This window comes from Phocoena sinus, chromosome 14 (assembly GCF_008692025.1).
Source record: "Phocoena sinus isolate mPhoSin1 chromosome 14, mPhoSin1.pri, whole genome shotgun sequence".
Lineage (NCBI taxonomy): Eukaryota > Metazoa > Chordata > Mammalia > Artiodactyla > Phocoenidae > Phocoena > Phocoena sinus.
In genome coordinates, this window is record NC_045776.1 from 70425361 (window position 1) to 70447559 (window position 22199).

General features: G+C 39.2%; 1 protein-coding gene across 1 annotated transcript in view; it reads right to left on the reverse strand.

Moving 5' to 3' along the window:
* The window catches only part of GRK3 (G protein-coupled receptor kinase 3), a 123326-nt gene that overhangs the window by 87387 nt on the left and 13740 nt on the right, over positions 1–22199 (reverse strand). The window contains 1 exon segment of the mRNA XM_032602401.1: positions 13810–13886. Coding sequence (XP_032458292.1) covers positions 13810–13886 — 77 coding nt within the window.

Here is a 22199-nt window from a genome sequence, read left to right on the forward strand (position 1 = left end):
TTTCAAAACTTACTATAAAGCTATGGTAATCAAGACAGCGTGGAACCAGCTTAAGAACAGACATATACATCAACAGAACAAAACTGAGAGTCCAGAAATAAGTCCTTAAATTCATGGTCAATTAATTTTCAACAAAGATGCCAAGACAACCCAATGGGGGAAGAAAACGTTTTTTTCTTCAAACAAAAAAAAACTGGAACTCTCATAAAATGATGGTGAGAATGTAAATATAGTATAATTTAGAAAGCAATTAGTGATTCCTTAAAAAGTTAAACATGAATTCACCATACAGCCCAGCAATTCCACTCCTAGTTACATACCCAGGAGAAATGAAAACATACATCCACACTTGTACGTGAATGTGAACACAGCAGCATCGTTTGTAATAGACCAAAAGTGGGAATAATTCAAATGTCCATCAACTGGCGAAGGGATAAACAAAATGTGGTCTATCCATATAATGGGATATTATTCAGCAACAAAAGGGAACGAGAAACCAGAACACACAACGTGGATCAACCTCCAAAACCTCATGTTAAATGAAAGAAGCCACATGCAAAAGACTAACAGTCTACCGCCTGTAAGATTATGCTGTCTACAAGAGACCCACTTCAGACCTAGAGACACATACAGACTGAAAGTAAGGGGATGGAAAAAGATATTCCATGCAAATGGAAACCAAAAGAAAGCTGGAGTAGCAATTCTCATATCAGACAAAGTAGACTTTAAAATAAGGACTATTAAAAGAGACAAAGAAGGACACTACATAATGATCAAGGGATCGATCCAAGAAGAAGATATAACAATTGTAAATATTTATGCACCCAACATAGGAGCACCTCAATACATAAGGCAAATACTAACAGCCATAAAAGGGGAGATCGACAGTAACACATTCATAGTAGGGGACTTTAACACCCCACTTTCACCCATGGACAGATCATCCAAAATGAAAATAAATAAGGAAACACAAGCTTTAAATGATACATTAAACAAGATGGACTTAATTGATATTTATAGGATACTCCATCCAAAAACAACAGAATACACATTTTTCTCAAGTGCTCCTGGAACATTCTCCAGGATAGATCATATCTTGGGTCACAAATCAAGCCTTGGTAAATTTAAGAAAATTGAAATTGTATCAAGTATCTTTTCTGACCACAATGCCATGAGACTAGATATCAATTACAGGAAAAGATCTGTAAAAAATACAAACACATGGAGGCTAAACAATACACTATTTAATAATGAAGTGATCACTGAAGAAATCAAAGAGGAAATAAAAAAATACCTAGAAACAAATGACAGTGGAGACACAACGACCCAAAACCTATGGGATGCAGCAAAAGCAGTTCTAAGGGGGAAGTTTATAGCAATACAAGCCCACCTTAAGAAGCAGGAAACATCTCGAATAAACAACCTAACCTTGCACCTCAAGCAATTAGAGAAAGAAGAACAAAAAAACCCCAAAGCTAGCAGAAGGAAAGAAATCATAAAAATCAGATCAGAAATAAATGAAAAAGAAATGAAGGAAACGACAGCAAAGATCAATAAAACTAAAAGCTGGTTCTTTGAGAAGATAAACAAAACAGATAAACCACTAGCCAGACTCATCAAGAAAAAAAGGGAGAAGACTCAAATCAATAGAATTAGAAATGAAAAAGGAGAAGTAACAACTGACACTGCAGAAATAAAAAAAAATCATGAGAGACTACTACAAGCAACTCTATGCCAATAAAATGCACAATCTGGAAGAAATGGACAAATTCTTAGAAATGCACAACCTGCCAAGACTGAATCAGGAAGAAATAGAAAATATGAACAGACCAATCACAAGCACTGAAATTGAAACTGTGATTAAAAATCTTCCAACAAACAAAAGCCCAGGACCAGATGGCTTCACAGGTGAATTCTATCAAACATTTAGAGAAGAGCTAACACCTGTCCTTCTCAAACTCTTCCAAAATATAGCAGAGGGAGGAACACTCCCAAATTCCTTCTACCAGGCCACCATCACCTTGATACCAAAACCAGACAAGAATGTCACAAAGAAAGAAAACTACAGGCCAATATCACTGACGAACATAGATGCAAAAATCCTCAACAAAATATTAGCAAACAGAATCCAACAGCACATTAAAAGGATCATACACCATGATCAAGTGGAGTTTATTCCAGGAATGCAAGGATTCTTCAATATACGCAAATCTATCAATGTGATAAACTATATTAACAAATTGAAGGAGAAAAACCATATGATTATCTCAATAGATGCAGAGAAAGCTTTCAACAAAATTCAACACCCATTTATGATAAAAACCCTGCAGAAAGTAGGCATAGAGGGAACTTTCCTCAACATAATAAAGGCCATATATGACAAGCCCACAGCAAACATCATCCTCAATGGTGAAAAACTGAAAGCATTTCCACTAAGATCAGGAACAAGACAAGGTTGCCCACTCTCACCACTCTTATTCGACATAGTTTTGGAAGTTTTAGCCACAGCAATCAGAGAAGAAAAGGAAATAAAAGGAATCCAAATCGGAAAAGAAGAAGTAAAGCTGTCACTGTTTGCAGATGACATGATACTATACATAGAGAACCCTAAATATGCTACCAGAAAACTACTAGAGCTAATCAATGAATTTGGTAAAGTAGCAGGATACAAAATTAATGCACAGAAATCTCTGGCATTCCTATATACTAATGATGAAAAATCTGAAAGTGAAATCAAGAAAACTCTCCCATTTACCACTGCAACAAAAAGAATAAAATATCTAGGAATAAACCTACCTAAGGAGACAGAAGACCCGTATGCAGAAAATTATAAGACACTGATGAAAGAAATTAAAGATGATACAAATAGATGGAGAGATATACCATGTTCTTGGATGGGAAGAATCAACATTGTGAAAATGACTCTACTACCCAAAGCAATCTACAGATTCAATGCAATCCCTATCAAACTACCACTGGCATTTTTCACAGAACTAGAACAAAAAATTTCGCAATTTGTATGGAAACACAAAAGACCCCAAATAGCCAAAGCAATCTTGAGAACGAAAAAAGGAGCTGGAGGGATCAGGTTCCCTGACTTCAGACTATACTACAAAGCTACAGTAATCAAGACAGTATGGTACTGGCACAAAAACAGAAAGATAGATCAATGGAACAGGACAGAAAGCCCAGAGATAAACCCACGCACATATGGACACCTTATCTTTGATAAAGATGACAGGAATGTACAGTGGAGAAAGGACAGCCTCTTCAATAAATGGTGCTGGGAAAACTGGACAGGTACATGTAAAACATGAGATTAGATCACTCCCTAACACCATACACAAAAATAAGCTCAAAATGGATTAAAGACCTAAATGTAAGGCCAGAAACTATCAAACTCTTAGAGGAAAACATAGGCAGAACACTCTATGACATAAATCACAGCAAGATCCTTTCTGACCCACCTCCTAGAGTAATGGAAATAAAAACAAAAATACACAAATGGGACCTAATGAAACTTCAAAGCTTTTGCACAGCAAAGGAAACAATAAACAAGACCAAAAGACAACCCTCAGAATGGGAGAAAATATTTGCAAATGAAGCAACTGACAAAGGATTAATCTCCAAAATTTACAAGCAGCTCATGCAGCTCAATAACAAAAAAACAAACAACCCAATCCAAAAATGGGCAGAAGACCTAAATAGACATTTCTCCAAAGAAGATATACAGAATGCCAACAAACACATGAAAGAATGCTCAACATCATTAATCATTAGAGAAATGCAAATCAAAACTACAATGAGATATCATCTCACACCAGTCAGAATGGCCATCATCAAAAAATCTAGAAACAATAAATGCTGGAGAGAGTGTGGAGAAAAGGGAACACTCTTGCACTGCTGGTGGGAATGTGAATTGGTTCAGCCACTATGGAGAACAGTATGGAGGTTCCTTAAAAAACTACAAATAGAATTACCATATGACCCAGCAACCCCACTACTGGGCATATACCCTGAGAAAACCAAAATTCAAAAAGAGTCATGTACCAAAATGTTCATTGCAGCTCTATTTATAATATCCCAGAGATGGAAACAACCTAAGTGTCCATCATCGGATGAATGGATAAAGAAGATGTGGCACATATATACAATGGAATATTACTCAGCCTTAAAAAGAAACGAAACTGAGCTATTTGTAATGAGATGGATAGACCTAGAGTCTGTCATACAGAGTGAAGTAAGTCAGAAAGAAAAAGACAAATACCATATGCTAACACATATATATGGAATTTAAGGAAAAAAAAATGCCATGAAGAACCTAGGGGTAAGACAGGAATAAAGACGCAGACCTACTGGAGAACGGACTTGAGGATATGGGGAGGGGGAAGGGTGAGCTTTGACAGGGCAAGAGAGAGTCATGGACATATACACACTAACAAACGTAGTAAGGTAGATAGCTAGTGGGAAGCAGCCGCATGGCACAGGGATATTAGCTCGGTGCTTTGTGACAGCCTGGAGGGGTGGGATAGGGAGAGTGGGAGGGAGGGAGACGCAAGAGGAAAGACATATGGGAACATATGTATATGTATAGCTGATTCACTTTGTTATAAAGCAGAAACTAACACACCATTGTAAAGCAATTATACCCCAATAAAGATGTTTAAAAAAAAATAAAATAAAGATTAAAAAAAAAGAAATGTTCAGAAAAGGCAAATTACTATAGAGACAGAAAGCAGATTATTGGTTGCCTGGGGATGGGAGCAGGAAGTGACTACAAGTGGGCACAGGGTGTCTCTTTGAGACATGGAAATGTTTTAAAATTAGACTGTGGTGCTGGCTGCACAACTCAGAGTTTACTAAAACTCATCAAACTATACACTCGTAATGAGTGAATTTTATAACATGTAACATCATGCCTCGATAAAGCTGTTTTTAAGAGTAAAAGTTGCAAAATTTTGTTTTGACCAAAACCATGTTTCAAAGACACCAATTCTCACACAAATTCAAAAAGATTAATATTCAGACTCTGGATTAAGCTCTGAAGTCAGTGTGAGAAAATGAAATGTCTTCCGTGGCAATAATGATGTGACGTCATACTACTTTAACTATGATGTTCTTTATATATGAGAGTAACATTTGCATACTTTATGAATTAAGCATCTATTTTGGAGTCTCCTTATAATCGGAAACATCCTTCTCTCACAGGAGAGGGTATGCAGTCAAGAGAAGTGAGTAGACTATCAACAGACACATGGAATTTATCAAATGTTATGTGCCCCACTTGCATATGATGAAATTATTTCAGTATATCACAGAAGAAAATGGTAGCAAAACATCTTAACCATACAAATTGATTTTAACCGACAAATTGATTTTACTGTCTATTTGATAACCAGTATCCCTTTAAAGCCATTCTTTCAATGAGCCAAACCCAAGACATTTGTCAATATCTAAATGAGTAAGTTTTACTGACAGCAAATTAGGAATCAACTTAATTGACGTCCCTTAAGACGTATGATTTCTATGTAAGGATGAGGAAGATAAAGACAGCTGTCATTTACTTAACCTTTTTAATTCTGGAAACCGGCAATTAAAAACAAAGAAGTTAAGCATTGATCCTGCTCTATTAGTCTTCTATTGCTGTGTAACAAATATCCACAAACTCAGTGACTTAAAAACACCACTAATAAATACCTCCTAGTTCTGGAGGTCAGAACTAGGCTCTGCTGGGTTTTCTGCTTAGGGGCTCACAAAGCCAGAATCAAGGTGCTGGCAACCTGGGTTCTTATCTAGAGGCTCCAGGGAGGAATCTGCTCCCAAACTCATTCATGTTACTGGCAGAATGCAGTTCCGATGGCTGTAGCACTGAGGTCCCTGTTCCCTTGCTGCCTGCCAAGGAGGAGGGGTCACCCTCAGCTCCTAGACAACACTCACAATCCTTCTCATGGGGCCCCCTCCACCTGAAAAGTCGGCAAGGGTGCGTCCCACCTTTCTCCTGCTTCAATCTCTATGACTTCTGCTGCCCGCCTGAGGACATTCTCTGCTTTTAAAGGGCTGGTGTGAGCAAATTCAGCCCACCCAGAACACAACCTTAATTTTATCCGCAAAATCTCTTTCAGCGGGTTACCCCTAGGAGCAACACCTGGAGGCTTTTAAAAGTCATGGGAGAGGCTTCCCTGGTGGCACAGTGGTTGAGAATCCGCCTGCCAATGCAGGGGACACGGGTTCGAGCCCTGGTCTGGGAAGATCCCACATGCCGCGGAGCAACTAGGCCCGTGAGCCACAACTACTGAGCCTGCGCGTCTGGAGCCTGTGCTCTGCAACAAGAGAGGCCGCGCACCGCGATGAAGAGTGGCCCCCGCTCGCCGCAACTAGAGAAAGTCCTCGCACAGAAACAAAGACCCAACACAGCCATAAATAAATAAATAAATGTCATGAGGGACGTCGTAGAAATCTGCCAACCGCACCTGTCTTTATAGGCAAATATATAGCTCAAGTGGATGAGTAAAAGCAGTCAACGTGGAAGGAATGGCATGATTAGCAAACTCACCGCTTCGTAACTTCCTAATAAAATAATCGATTTATGCAGAGATCATCAGTGAAAATGAAACGAATGACAGAGGACAGCTGAATGAGGAGCCGGAGACCTGAGCCCACTTTAGAGAAGTGACGGCAGAGCGGCACCTACGTGTCACGTGCCTCTTGCTACAATGTCCGAACCTAACATGCTAATCCAGCTGCTGGAGCTGGCTTTCAGTTCACGGGAAATTTAGGAAGCAGAAGTGCAATTTAAATGACACCACGAGAAAGCAAACAGAGAAATCCAGAATGTGGAACACTACAATACAGCCGGCCCAGTTTCTTCAATACGTCAATTACCTGGGGGTGGGGGTGGGGTGGGGGACTGTTCTAGATTAATGGGATGTTATTACCAATTACAATACAAGAACAATATTTGGATCCTGATTCAAAAAACACAAGAGTAAAAGGACATTTTTAAATTAATCAGAAAAACCTGAATACGGACTCAGTATTAAAGTAACAATCATCATTTTCATTGGCTGGGGTAAGGTATTAAGGTTGTATGAGAAAACATTCAGATTTTTTTAGAGATGCACATAGGGCTGAATTTCTAAGAGGGGTTTGCTAATTGCTTTAAAATATTCAGGCAACCACAAAAAGAGGGGATGGACAAAGCAGGTACACAAAATGTTGAAACATATCGAATCTGGGTGATGTATATGCATGGAGGTTCATTATTCTGGTCCATTTTTACCCAGGACTAAAAATTTTTATAATAAAAATTTAAGAGATTTCATTCATTGAGCATCTGCTGAGAATCACTGTGTTCAGGGCTTCACATCCATTTCCTGCTAGATCCTCACTACGGCCTTATGAAGTAGGTACCATTTGTATCCCCACTTTTATAGCTAAGAATATGAAACAACGACCAGCGTGGGGTGTAGCTGACAGACGTGCCAATTGCCCGCCACCCCAGCGAAGCCTCAGAGGCCAAGTAAATGAAAGATTTCTACATTTTTCATTTCACACAGCAGTTTGACAAGTTGGCTACCGCCCGCATTGGAGGGCAATCCCCCAAACCATGCGCCAACCGCAGCATGGGGGATGCCGGAAGGTTCGGAAAGAGACAAAAGGAGGGGTCAGGTAGAGGGTGAAAGAGAAACAGAGGGACCACAGAAAAGCAACAAGGTGGAAACACAGGGAGACAGTCACGGAAAGGGGCAGAGGGAAGAGATGGGGAGACACTGGGGAAGAGGGGTGTGCCTGAAGGAGGACATCACAGACCTATAGAGTCAGACAAAGCCACTGCAACCTTGGTCCAGCTTCCACTCTGCCCCACCTGTCACACCAGCCAGAAAACGGGAACGCCTCGGAGCAAAGGAGGGACCAGACATTCACTGTAGAGCTCTGTCCACGTGTAATTACAGATCCGTGTCAGGCACCATTACCTTGTCCTCGCTCCTCATCCCCCAGCCCCCATCCTGTGACCTTCTCCCAAGTCAGCGCGCCAGCTCCAAGCTCAGACTGGGGAGGAAGGGAAGGAGGAGTTATTTATTTATCTAAACCATGTTTCAGTTTTTTAACGGCCTAATTGAGATAAAAGTCACAGACCCTCAGTGCCCAGCAAAGCTGTTCTCAGTGGGGGAAAATCTGTGAGGCTGAAGTTAATAGCACCAGGGCCACGTTAATGCCACTAGGGGGCTCAGACCAGAGGCTCCTGGAGGCGGCTTCAGGTGATGGTTTAATCACAACAGAAAAAACAGGTCTGGGGCTTGCACGTGTGACTGGGGCGGGGGGAGTGGGGATGGCAGACGGGAAAGGGGTTACAGGAGGGAGAGTGGGAAGCAGAAAACACAAAGGAAGACAGAATCCTCAAACGGAATCCTCAATGCATTTCAGAGACTGGAACTAGAGCTGCAGGGGAGGGCAGGCCTGTCACGCCCCCAACCCCAGGGCGAGTTAATAACACGGAACCACTTGCTCAAATTACACATTAAAAAACATCTTCTTCTCCTAGCAGCGTTACTCATGAGAGCCCAGAACTGGAAACAGTTGGCGGATGAATGGATAAATGAAATGTGGCATAGCCATACATGGGAATATTCTCAGGTACAGAGAGGCAGGCAGTACTGATACACACGCTACAACATAGATGAACCCTGAAAACATTATGTTGAGAGAAGCCAGATGCAAAAGACCACGTGTTATATGATACCGTTGGTTTTTTTTAACACCTTTATTGGAGTATAAATGCTTTACAATGGTGTGTTAGTTTCTGCTGTATAACAAAGTGAATCAGCTATACATATACATATGTCCCCATATCTCTTCCGTCCTGAATCTCCCTCCCTCCCACCCTCCCTATCCCACCCCTCTAGGTGGTCACAAAGCACCAAGATGATCTCCCTGTGCTATGCGGCTGCTTCCCACTAGCTATCTAGTTTACATTTGTTAGTGTATATATGTCCATGCCACTCTCACTTTGTCCCAGCTTACCCATCCCCCTCCCCGTGTCCTCAAATCCATTCTCTAGTAGGTCTGTGTCTTTATTCCCGTCTTGCCCCTACGTTCTTCACGATCATTTTTTTAGATTCCATATATATGTGTTAGCATACGGTATTTGTTTTTCTCCTTCTGACTTACTTCACTCTGTATGACAGTCTCTAGGTCCATCCACCTCACTACAAATAACTCAATTTCATTCCTTTTTATGGCTGAGTAATATTCCATTGTATATATGTGCCACATCTTCTTTATCCATTCCTCTGTTGATGGACACTTAGGTTGCTTCCATGTCCTGGCTATTGTAAACAGAGCTGCAATGAACATTTTGGTACATGACTCTTTGTGAATTATGGTTTTCTCAGGGTATATGCCCAGTAGTGGGATTGCTGGGTTGTATGGTAGTTCTATTTTTAGTTTTTTATGGAACCTCCATACTGTTCTCCATAGTGGCTGTACCAATTCACATTCCCACCAGCAGTGCAAGAGTGTTCCCTTTTCTCCACACCCTCTCCAGCATTTATTGTTTCTAGATTTTTTGATGATGGCCATTCTGACCAGCGTCAGATGATACCTCACTGTAGTTTTGATTTGCAGTTCTCTAATGATTAATTATGTTGAGCATTCGTTCATGTGTTTGTTGGCAATCTGTATATCTTCTTTGGAGAAATGTCTATTTAGCTCTTCTGCTCATTTTTGGATTGGGTTGTTTGTTTTTTTGATATTGAGCTGTATGAGTTGCTTGTAAATTTTGGAGATTAATCCTTTGTCAGCTGCTTCATTTACAAATATTTTCTCCCATTCTGAGGGTTGTCTTTTGGTCTTGTTTATGGTTTCCTTTGCTATGCAAAAGCTTTTAAGTTTCATTAGGGCCCATATGTTTCCTTTTGTTTTTATTTCTGTTTCTCTAGGGGGTGGGTCAAAACGGATCTTGCTATGATTTATGTCATAGAGTGTTCTGCCTATGTTTTCCTCTAAGAGTTTGATACTGTCTGGCCTTACATTTAGGTCTTTAAGCCATTTTGAGTTTATTTTTATGTATGGTGTTAGGGAGTGTTCTAATTTCATTCTTTTACATGTAGCTGTCCAGTTTTCCCAGCACCACTTATTGAAGAGGCTATCTCTTCTCCACTGTATATTCTTGCTTCCTTTATCAAAGATAAGGTGACCACATGTGCGTGGGTTTATCTCTGAGATTTCTATCCTGCTCCATTGATCTATATTTCTGGTTTTGTGCCAGTACTATACTGTCTTGATTACTGTAGCTTTGTAGTATACTCTGAAATCAGGGAGCCTGATTCCTCCAGCTCCATTTTTCTTTCTCAAGATTGCTTTGGCTATTTGGGGTCTTTTGTGTTTCCATACAAATTGTGAAATTTTTTGTTCTAGTTCTGTGAAAAATGCCAGTGGTAGCTTGATAGGGATTGCACTGAATCTGTAGATTGCTTTGGGTAGTAGAGTCATTTTCACAATGTCAATTCTTCCAATCCAAGAACATGGTATATCTCTCCACCTATCTGTATCATCTTTAATTTCTTTCATCAGTGTCTTATAATTTTCTGCATACAGGTCTTCTGTCTCCTTAGGTAGGTTTATTCATAGATATTTTATTCTTTTTGTTGCAGTGGTAAATGGGAGTGTTTTCTTAATTTCACTTTCAGATTTTTCATCATTAGTGTATAGGAATGCCAGAGATTTCTGTGCATTAATTTTGTATCCTGCTACTTTACCAAATTCATTGATTAGCTCCAGTAGTTTTCTGGTAGCATCTTTAGGATTCTCTATGTATAGTATCATGTCATCTGCAAACAGTGACAGCTTTACTTCTTCTTTTCCGATTTGGATTCCTTTTATTTCTTTTTCTTCTCTGATTGCTGTGGCTAAAACTTCCAAAACTATGTCGAATAAGAGTGGTGAGAGTGGGCAACAACCTTTTCTTGCTCCTGATCTTAGTGGGTTTCAGTTTTTCACCACTGAGGACGATGTTGGCTGTGGGTCTGTCATATATGGCCTTTATTATGTTGAGGAAAGTTCCCTCTATGCCTACTTTCTGGAGGGTTTTCATCATAAACGGGTGTTGAATTTTGTCGAAAGCTTTCTCTGCATCTATTGAGATGATCATATGGTTTTTCTCCTTCAATTTGTTAATATGGTGTATCACGTTGATTGATTTGTGTATATTGAAGAATTCTTGCATTCCTGGGATAAACCCCACTTGATCATGGTGTATGATCCTTTTAATGTGCTGTTGGATTCTGTGTGCTAGTATTTTGTCGAGGATTTTTGTATCTATGTTCATCAGTGATATTGGCCTGTAGTTTTCTTTCTTTGTGACATCTTTGTCTGGTTTTGCTATCAGGGTGATGGTGGTCTCGTAGAATGAGTTTGGGAGTGTTCCTCCCTCTACTATGTTTTGGAAACGTTTGAGAAGGACAGGTGTTAGCTCTTCTTATGAAGCCGTTTATGTGGCGTGTCCAACACAGGCAAATCCACAGAGGCAGAAATTAGATTAGTGGTCCTTAGGGGTTGGGGGGAAGGGGAGAATGGAGAGGGACTGCTGATGGGTGTGGAGTTTCTTTCTGGGGTGTTGAAAATGTTCTGTGATGAGACTTGTTGACGGTCATGCAACTCTGAATGCACGAGAACCCACTGAACTGTATACTCAAAATGGGTGAATTTTATGCGATCTCAAATATATCTCAACAAAGCTGTAAAACATTTTTAAAAATTTAAGTAACCAATAAAGAATTCCTTTTTTGCCTTCCCTCCCAAAGTTACGGAGTTTCTCAATCTTGTTATCAGGCTAGTTTTATTTTCTGTTTTTCAGTACAAAATCAGAAGCCAAGGAGAGCATTTATATAGATGGCAGGTAATCAAACACCATGAAAGCAACGAGAAGCAGCAATAAAGGATGAGATGAAAGCCAAATCTGTTCCCCCACCAAATCCTGATGCTCAGGATGAAACGTTTCCATGTGGCTAAGGGCTCTCCCCACGTTGTCCTCAGAACGGACGGGCTACTCTTCATCTGCTTCTCCAGAGCACGCCAGCCGCCCTTTGACCACTGTATTTTGTGGGTTATCACAGAAGCCACATCTACAGAAGACTGCCTTCATAGACGGCTACTTTGTGACAAAAAGTGGTTCACAAACTTCCAAAGACTTTCCACACTGGTTTCTGCTTTCCTTGAACAAAGGAGATCACTGTAACTCTTTCTAAAAAAACAAAAAACCTCTCCAGTTTTTACCGGGTGACTTTCTACAGTATTTTACAGTCATGGTTTCCTTTCCAAGAGCCTTTAAAGAATTATCAGAGGAGGAGAACGTCAGATCAGAACAAGTCACTTCATCAACCTGGGTCTACACCTCCTTACCTGTACACGGAAGGGCAACCCAGAATTATCTCTAAGAATATTCAGTCTCAAAGGGATCAGTCAGCCTGTGTCTATGGAAATTTTTTTTTTCTTTTTTGCTGTGCTGTGTAGCATGCGGGAATCTTAGTTCCCCGACCAGGGAGCGAACCCATGCCCCTTGCAGTGGAGGCGCAGAGTCTTAACAACTGGACCGCCAGGAAAGTCCCAGCCTGTGTCTACGAATCATGGAAACAAAACTACATGCAGAAGCAGAGTTCCAGGAAACTTTAGGAAGACTTTAATTTCTTGAAATTTTAACAGAGTAATCCTCTAGTATTAAGTCAATTAAAAAACTCAGACACAGTTCCTCTGCAAACCTTCTCTGAGCAGTTGTGGGAGGCAAACAAGATGCAAAGAGACTTCCTGGTCTCTTGTATTCAGCTCTGCGTATTTCACGGAAAAACTCTAGCATGATCTGCTTAGTACATCACTGTGGGCAAGTTAACAACAGAGCCAGATGACAGGCCAAATGATGAATCCTAGCCTCAAGAACAAACGACTGTTTAGGAAATTTCTGGACAGGGGGAACTGATTTTGGGGAATGGGGATAAAAAAACAGGTGGCCAACAGCTCTCATCTAACCCGGCCGACAGTCACCTTTAAAAAAACTGCCAGTCTTTCAGAAGGCAGGTGAGAATACAGTGTCTCATTTCCTTGTGGGTCTTGAAATTCCCACCAAAGCAATTCCTGTCCAGTCCTAATTTCTCTAGGGCACTAACTGCGGTCACCGCAGAGCACTCCTACACAACCACACATCTGCATAGGCTGAGACCAGCGCTGGCCAGAGGTGGGCATGGGTCCATGAGCTCTGTGTACACAACAGGGGGAGTCCTGGTGACCGGGCTAAGTAGAGCTTCCAAATGGAGCCGCAGGAATAAGGGAAACTGATGTGGAACTGACAAGAGTGAGCAGCAAACAAAACCCATAAACCCATGAGAACTGATCAAGTAAGCCAGCCCCACACTTTGGAAGCAGACACAAGAGCGGGGTGAGGTTTATGAAGACACATGCCAACCCCCTGTGATCACGGAACGTACAAGATCAGTGAGAGAAGCTGAGGACCTCAGACGCGGGTCCAAAGAGAGCTTCTTCCTGGTTTCCAAGTACCCAATCCTTTGATTTGGGGAACCTCCCAAACTGTCTTAAAACTTACAGCCAAACTAGTCTGTTTTCCGATAGCTTACTTACAAGAGATATTATTAGGGACATAAGTAATCATTTAGTATCTTATTAATTACATGCAATTTCCTTCATCCCCAGCTTGAGCTATAAAGCATGTAACAGCATTAGGGGCTGCATTTCTACATTACTGTGGCGCCACCCGATACCACGACTGGAATTACAGTTTGCCAAACAAACAAGCAGGCTTACCAATTTTCTGATTAAAAATCTTGTCGAAAGTGATTTCATGTCTCTCCTCGAGATACTTCTGCATCACACTCCGGATACTAAAAGAGAAGAGTGACATGTTTTTAACAATGACAGCCTCCATCCCTAGAATGGAAGATACATGGATGTCTTCATTCAAGGATATTGGCTTGATGAACTTGATTTTGGTATTCTTTTCACAATGTATGTGTCTATCACATCATCACATTGTATACTTTAAATATAAATAATTTCATTTGTCAGTTATACCTCAATAAAAAATATGCCCAAAAGAAGGATACTGGCTTGACGAGAGATGCCTCTTACTGACACCCACGATTGCATAAACAGCTGACTAAATTTAAAGCTGGGAACACCACAGCTCCAGCTAGTACCCTCTTCCCATGACTCAGGGCCAACCTTACATGTAGAGACTTGACTATGAAAAATAACTTAAGGACTCTGGGGAAGCTTTCCCTCAACACCACCACTTTACAAAAATATTAAAAGCGTACACACACATGACAAATTCTGCTAAATCGATGAATGAGTTTCTTTCTAAAGCAAAAGCAAATGTTCCCTGGATATATTAATATTCAAAAAAATCACACTTCTATACATCAATGATAAGGCACGATAAAACATAATTAGAAGGAAGATTTCACTTACACCAGAATAAGAAACATCAAATGCCTTGAAATAAATCTTTCAAAATATGTGCAGGAATGTTACAGGGAAACATTACAAACTGAACTGAGAGACAGTAAAGAAGGTCTTAATACATGGAAAGATAGGCCACAGTTAGGAATGGAAAGATTTAATACTGCAGAAACTCAAAGTCTACCCAGATTCATCTATAAACTCAGTACAATTCCCATCAAGATTCCAATAGGATTTTTCATAGAACACGGAAACAGATAAGCTCTTTATGGAGTGTATGCAAAACAACACAGGCTCAAGAATAGCTGAGACATTTCTGAAGAAAAAGAATGATGATAAAAGGGCTTATTATGAAGCTAAAGTAATTAAGACAGGATAAACAAATTGACCAAGGAAATGGAACAAAAGCATACAAACTGACCCACACATACATGGAACCTTGATACATAATAGAAGTGGCAAAGCAGAAAAATGGGGAAAGGAGGGATTATTCAATAAGTGAACCCCCAAAGCGATTATCCAAATGGGAAAAGTAGAACTTAAATCTCTATCATCCAATGATGGGCAACAATCTGGCATTATCCCTTCCTTTTTTTCCTTTTTTTCCTTTTTGAAACTAACTGAGGTATAATTTACATGTAATTAAATGCACATTTAAGTGTACTGTTAAATGAGTTTTTCACATATAATACTCTTCTAATCAAGATATCAAATATTTCTATCACCCCAAAAGATGCTCCTTTGCAATCATTCTCCCCAAATTCTAGATCTGAGCAACTACTGATCTCCTTTCTGTTAATAAAGATGACTTGCTGTAGTTCTAGAATTTTATATAAATAATACAATATGTTGTCTTTTGTGTTTGGTTTCTTTCCCTCGGCATAAACAAGCTTCATCCGTATTGTTGTGTGCATAAGTATTCAGTTCCTTCTTATTGCCAAGCAGTATGTCATTGTATGAGTATTCTACCATGTTTATCTGTTCATCTGTTGATAGACATTTGCGTTGTTTCCAGTTTGGGGCTATTACAAATAAAGCTGCTTTAAACATCTGTGTATACGTCTTTTTATGGGCATGTGTTTTCATGTTTCATGGGTAAGTATCTAGAAGCGAAACTGTTGGTCATATGGTGAGTTATATTGAACATTATGAGAAACTGCTGAACCATATTCAAAACTGGGTGTAGGATTTTACATTCCCACCAACAATATATGATAGCTCCAGTTGCCAATACTTCGGTTGTCAATATTTTTACTTCTAGCCACTCTGTTGGGTGTGTAGTAGTATTTCATTTTGATTTGTACTTTAATTTGCATTTCCCTAGTGAATAATATTTTCTCCCACTCTGCACCTTGCCTCTTCATTTCCTTCATGAAGTCCTTCTAAAAGAACAAGTGTTTAGTTAATGAGTTCCAATGTGCTGATTATTTCTTTGGTAGACGGTCTGTGCTAAGAAATCTCTCACATCCCAAGGTCATGAAGATTTTAACCTATATTTTCCCTTAGAAATTTTAAAGTTTAGATTTTGTTTAGGTCTAAGATCCATTTGTTATTTTTGAGTACGATGCAAGGTAAGAACCAAGGTTCTTTTTCTCCTTATAATACCTAATCGTTCTGGTATCATTTGTTGAAAAAACTATCCCTTCTCCATTGAATTTTCTTGGCATCTTTGTTGATTCAACACTAAATACGTGTAGGTCTATCTTTGGCCTATCCTGTGGCATTGATCTATATGTCTACCCTTACAAAAATACTGTATTATCTTGATTGCTTTAGGCATAGTAAGTCTTGAAATCAGGAGGTTTGGTAACCTAAGCATTCCAACTTTGTTTTATTGCTTTTGGGTTTGTTTTTTGTTTATTTTTTGGCTATCCTAGGTTCACTGTATATAAGTTTTGGAAATTTCTTCCCAGAAAAAGCCTGCTGAGGCTCTGATGGGGATTTTGTTGAATCTACAGATCAACTTGGGGGAAATTAACCTCAATAATACTAAGTGTACTATGCATAAATATGACATATTTCTCCATTTATCTAAGCTTCTATAATTTCCCTTATTACTATTTCATAGCTTTCAGTGCAGAAGTCTTGTTCTTTTCTTATAATAGCTTTCTCTGGTTTTGGTATCAAGATAATATGATTCATAAAATGAGAGGAGAATTATTCCTTTATTTAATTTTTCTGAAAGAGTTGGTGTAAGACAGTATTAATTCTTCAAATGTTTGATAGAACTCATCAGTGAAGCCATCTGAGCCTGGAATCTTCTTTGTGGGAAGGTTTTAAATTACAAATTCCATTTCTTTCATAGATATAGATAGGGCTATTCATATTTTCTATTCCTTCTTGTACTGGTAACTTGTATCTTTTAAGGAATTTGTCCAATTCATCCAGTCTGTCAAATTACTGAAATTTGATCATATTTCTTTATTGCCCTTTTAATGTCCGTAAGATTTAGTGACAGCTCTTCATTCATTCTTTATACTGTTAAACTGTGTTTTCCTTTTGTTTTCCCTTGATCAATCTAAGCAGACGTTTATCAACTGTACTGATCTTTAGTTTTTGTTTCATTCATTTTCTTCTATTATTTATATTTCATTGATTTCCACTCTGTTATTTAAATGCTTACAACTTACATGTGGGATTAATTTGCTACTTTTCTAATTTCTTAAAAAGTCAGATCACTGAATTTAAACATTTCTAATATAATCATTTAAAGTTATAAAATTTCCTCTGGGCATTGACTTAACTGTACCTCACAGATATTAATAGTCTGTTTTCATGTTCATTCAATTCAAATTATTGTCTAATTTCTCTTGATATTTTTTTCTTTGAACTGTAAGTTATTTATAACTGAGTTGATTCATTTCCAGATATATGGAGATGTCCAGATATCCTTCTGTTATTGAATTTTGGTTTAATTTTGCTCTTCAAAAAGCACTGGAGAGAATTAAAAGACAAGCCACAGACCGAGAGGAATTGCTGGCAAATCATATATCTGATTGAGGAATTGTGTCCAGCATATATAAAGGATTTTCAAACCTGATGAATAACAAAACAAAAAACCCTCTTAAAAAAATGGGCAAATGATGCATACAGATCCTTCACCAAAGAAGATATGTGGATGGCAAAGAATCATATGAAGAGATTCTCGACAACATTAGTCATTAGGAAAAGGCAAATTAAAATCACAATGAGATATTACTACACTCCTATTAGAGTAGCTAAAATTTGAAAAGACTGACCGTATCACACATTGGCAAAGACGTGGAATAACCAGAATCTTCATACACTGCAAGTGGGAATGTAAAACGAAACAAACACTTTGGAAAACAATTGGGCAGTTTCGTAATAAGTTAAACACAAACCACTATAAAATCCCATCAATTCCACTTCTAGGTATTTACCCCAGGGAAATGAAAGCATACACCCATACAAAGACTTGTACATGAATGTTCTCAGCAGCTTCACTCGTGATGATCAAAAACTGGAAACAACCCAAGTGCCCCCAATAGGTGAACAAATGGATAAAAATGAGTGGATATCCATATAATATAATAATATTCAACAATGAAAAGGAATACATTACTGATATAACACGGGTGGATCTCAAAAAAATTATTCTGGGTAAAAGGAGCCAGATTTAAAAAAAAAAAAAAAGAGTACATATTGTTTGATAACAGAGGCAAGAGCAAACTTTTGGAAATGATATATACAGTAAAATTAAAAATATATGTATTGATATTTGGTCTCTGTCCTGCTTCTTGGCACAGAGCTCCTAAAACCGGTGGAATTTCCTGAGTGACAGGAATGTCTTATTCATAAGGAGCCCTTTTCACCCATACCCGAGTTTATGCTAATGAGGTGACTTGGAAAAACCCTAGATAACTTCCGGATAGGAGTGATTGCCAGAGGAACCAATCATGTGATTAGACGATTGGAACTTTCAGCCCTACCACTTGATTTCCAGGAGGCTAGAGACTCAGTTCAATTACTAACAGCCAATGATTTAATCAATGGGGCCTGTGCAATGAAACTTGAATAAGAACTCTAGAACGATGAGGTCTGGAGAGCTTCCAGGTTGATGAACCCGTCAGTGTGCTGGGAGGGTGGCACTCCTGAAGAGGGTGTGGAAGCTCTGTACTCCACTTCTTCCCATGAGACCTTGCCCTACGTAACAACCACTTTGCAGTTCCTGAGATGTACCCTTTACAGTAAAAATAATCATAGGCGTAGGACTTTCTTGAGTTCTGTGAGTTGTTCTAGTGAAATCTCAAACCTAAGAAGGTCATGGGAAGCCCAAAATGTGTAGTCAGTCAGGCAGAAATGCAGGTAGACCTTAGACACATATTGAAGCTGGCATCTGGGGGCAGTCTTGAAATATGTGTAGTTTATTTTACATGAATTACATCAATAAAGCTGGAGATATTATTATCATCATCATACCACAAGGATGCAATCAGCAAAATCCTGGGTGTGGGAAACTCTACACAACAGATGACCCAGTTTCTTCAACAAAAAATTTCAAGAGGGAAAATGATAGGGAACCTATAGTTCAAAAAAGACTTGAAAGAAATAACAATCAGGTGTAACATACGAACCTTATTGAAAACTCAATTCAAGTAAAAAAAAATTCTTGTAAAAAACACTGAAGAAATGTGAATACAGATTGAATATTTTATGATATTAAGCAAGTATCACTTTTTTAGCAGTAGCAATGTGTTATGCTTATGTTGGGTATTTTAGGAGCTCTTATCTTTTAAAAATACAGAAATATTTACAGATGAAATGATATATACCATGTCTAGGTATGCTTCAAAATAACCTAAAGGACACAATGTATGGATGAAACAAGATTGGTTACGTGTTGATTATTGATAAAGCTGAGTGGTGGCAACAAATTTATTGTATGAGTCTCTCCTGTACCTGTTTGAAATTTTCATTACAGAAAGTTAAAAAAAATCAAAATATGGCCTCCAGATTCCTGGACCATTACTTTACACACCTCATCAAAATAAGCATATATACTTACTATGTATAATACTATACCGATTGGGGGCATAATGGTTTTTTTTTTATTTAATACCAACTGGTTGGTAATATACCAACCCTACCTGTCATGACCTACTGGGGTTCTGCTACATAAATGCAAGGTAAGTATAATAAACATTGTATCATAATTTAAAAATTTTTTCTACTACTAAAGTAGTTTAAAGAGCAGATATCTGCTCTCTACTGGCCAAAGGATGACTGTGGATACCTCCCATTATTAAAAGTCTCTATATTCTATGTGAAGTTTAATTCTGTTCTATTCTGATGTCCAAAGTAAAATGCGTCTAAACAGGTATTTCAAATAATATGTGACACATCACCTAAAAAAACTAATCACACGTAAGGTAGTTGTGAAGATTAAGCAAGATGACTTTGTTAGAAGCACTGCCTAAGTAAGAGCTGCTATCGTTACGACCGTCAAGAAACCCAAAAGGCAGGCTTTTAAGATAGGATAACTAAGCAATCGTACCAAGATTCAACTCCCCCAAAAGGAGTTTTCATACTGTCAGCTCTTCCCAAGGTTCCTCGGTTCACCAGATCTTTGGCAGAAGAGTCTTGTATGCAATTTCCATAGCATTAAACAACAGCGCGTGAGATGATCTATATTCAGGAGACCACAGCCCAATTAAGCTAAATGTGAATTCCTTTGTGTTTTATCCTCCAAGATTTTGACAATCCACATCCTGTTTTTAATGCCTTTTCTTTTGCAATACATTACCTAATATTAAAGTGACACTAAACATAATTGAACTTCACTGGCAAAAAAAAAAAAAAAAAAAAAAATAACCACACCATCAATAAAAAATTTACCTCTGAACAGATACAATATGAAGGATGAACAAAGTTATGGGTTCATCAAGTTTACCTAATCAGAGTTACTAAAACTTTGTGATCTAAACCGTCCCTTCAAATTGGTTACAATAATCATTTTTGAATCCATTTATCTTTCTCTCAAAATACGTTTGCATCAGCAACAATAGAGAAGCAGCTTCATTTGATGGCTACCTTGCTGTCTGTGTGGAATAAGCATCAGAGGATGGGAAAACTGGAGCCAAGGAGCGTCCGTAGGAGGGCCGGGAGCATCCTCCTTGTTCCTGAGAGCCATTTTTCATGGAATTCTCTCATTTAAAAGATCCCAAGGCATAGCAGCACTATTTACAATAGCCAAGGCATGGAAACAACCTAAGTTTCCATCAAAAGATGAATGGGTAAAGAAGGTGTGGTATATATATATACAATGGAATATCACTCAGCCATAAAAAAGAATGAAATAATGCCATTTGCAGAAACATGGATGGACCTAGAGATTATCATACTAAGAGAAGTCAGTCAGACAGAGAAAGGCAAATACCGTATGATACCACTTATATGTGGAATCTAAAATATGACACAAATGAACTTATCTACAAAACAGAAACAGACTCACAGACATAGAGAACAGACGTGTGGTTGCCAAGGGGGAAGGGGAGAGGGGGAGGGATGGATTGGGAGTTTGGGATTAGCAGAGGCAAGCTATTATATAGAGAATGGATAAACAACAAGGTCCTACTGTATAGCACAGGGAACTAGACTCAATATCCTGTGATAAACCATAATGGAAAAGAATATGAAAAAGAATGCATATATATGTATAACTGAATCACTTTTCTGTACAGAAGAAATTAACACAACACTGTAAATCAACTATACTTCAATAAAATAAATTTTTAAAAAAAGATCCCAAGGGCCTCACATTTTGCCCAATGTCCAAACTCCCTGGCACGTTACGGGGAGCATTTCCAAAGAGGCCCCAGGCTACCTCATCAACCGTATCTTCCCTCTGTCCTCACACGGTAGCCATGCAGGATTTCTTCACTGCTCTGTAATTCTGTAAATGCCATTCCCACTAATGCCTCTCCTCACGTGAAAACCTGCTCAGCCTCCAGGATCCAGGTCAGGGTCACTGGCCTTCGCCAACCCCTACAGAGGCAAGCCCTCTTACTTCGGTTTCCACTGCATGTCAGATGGCACCATTGTATCATTTCCCACAGTGTATTGTAAACATACACACCTTCGTATCCATCGCCTGTTCACTTAATCACTCATTCATTCAAGATAGGAAGTGTCTCCTTTCCACGAGCCAGGCACATTGCATGACACTCAGAATACACGGTGGGTCCACCTGGTCTCTGCCCTGAAGGGGGCCATGTCTAGAGGGGTGACAGCGGAGTAAGCAGGGAGTCCCAACGCAGTGTCACAGGTACGTGTCAACAGGGGCAATCACAGGGGCCTACAGAGTCTAGTGCAACACAGCTGAACTCCAGATCCCAAGGGGCCCCTGGCAAAGATGAGGTGACAGAGAAAGCAACGGGACCACTCGTGCAGCATCTGATAAGCCATGCCAGCCCGCACCAAATAATTGAAGGAAACGGACAAAGGACAGCAGCAGGTTAAAAAAAAACACACACAGAGAAAACTGCCAGACAACATACAGCCTCCACTTTTGGACTCACTTATTTTTCTAACTACGCGAGAATACCTAAATTACCGCCCTTGAGATTAATGTCCAGATTTTCATGGCTTTTTTTTTTTTTCAAAGCAAACACTTCAGGACTTCCCTGGCGGTCCAGTGGTAAAGACTCTGTGCTTCTACTGCAGGGGGCTCGGGTTCGATCCCTGGTCCAGGAACTAAGATCCCACGTGCCTTG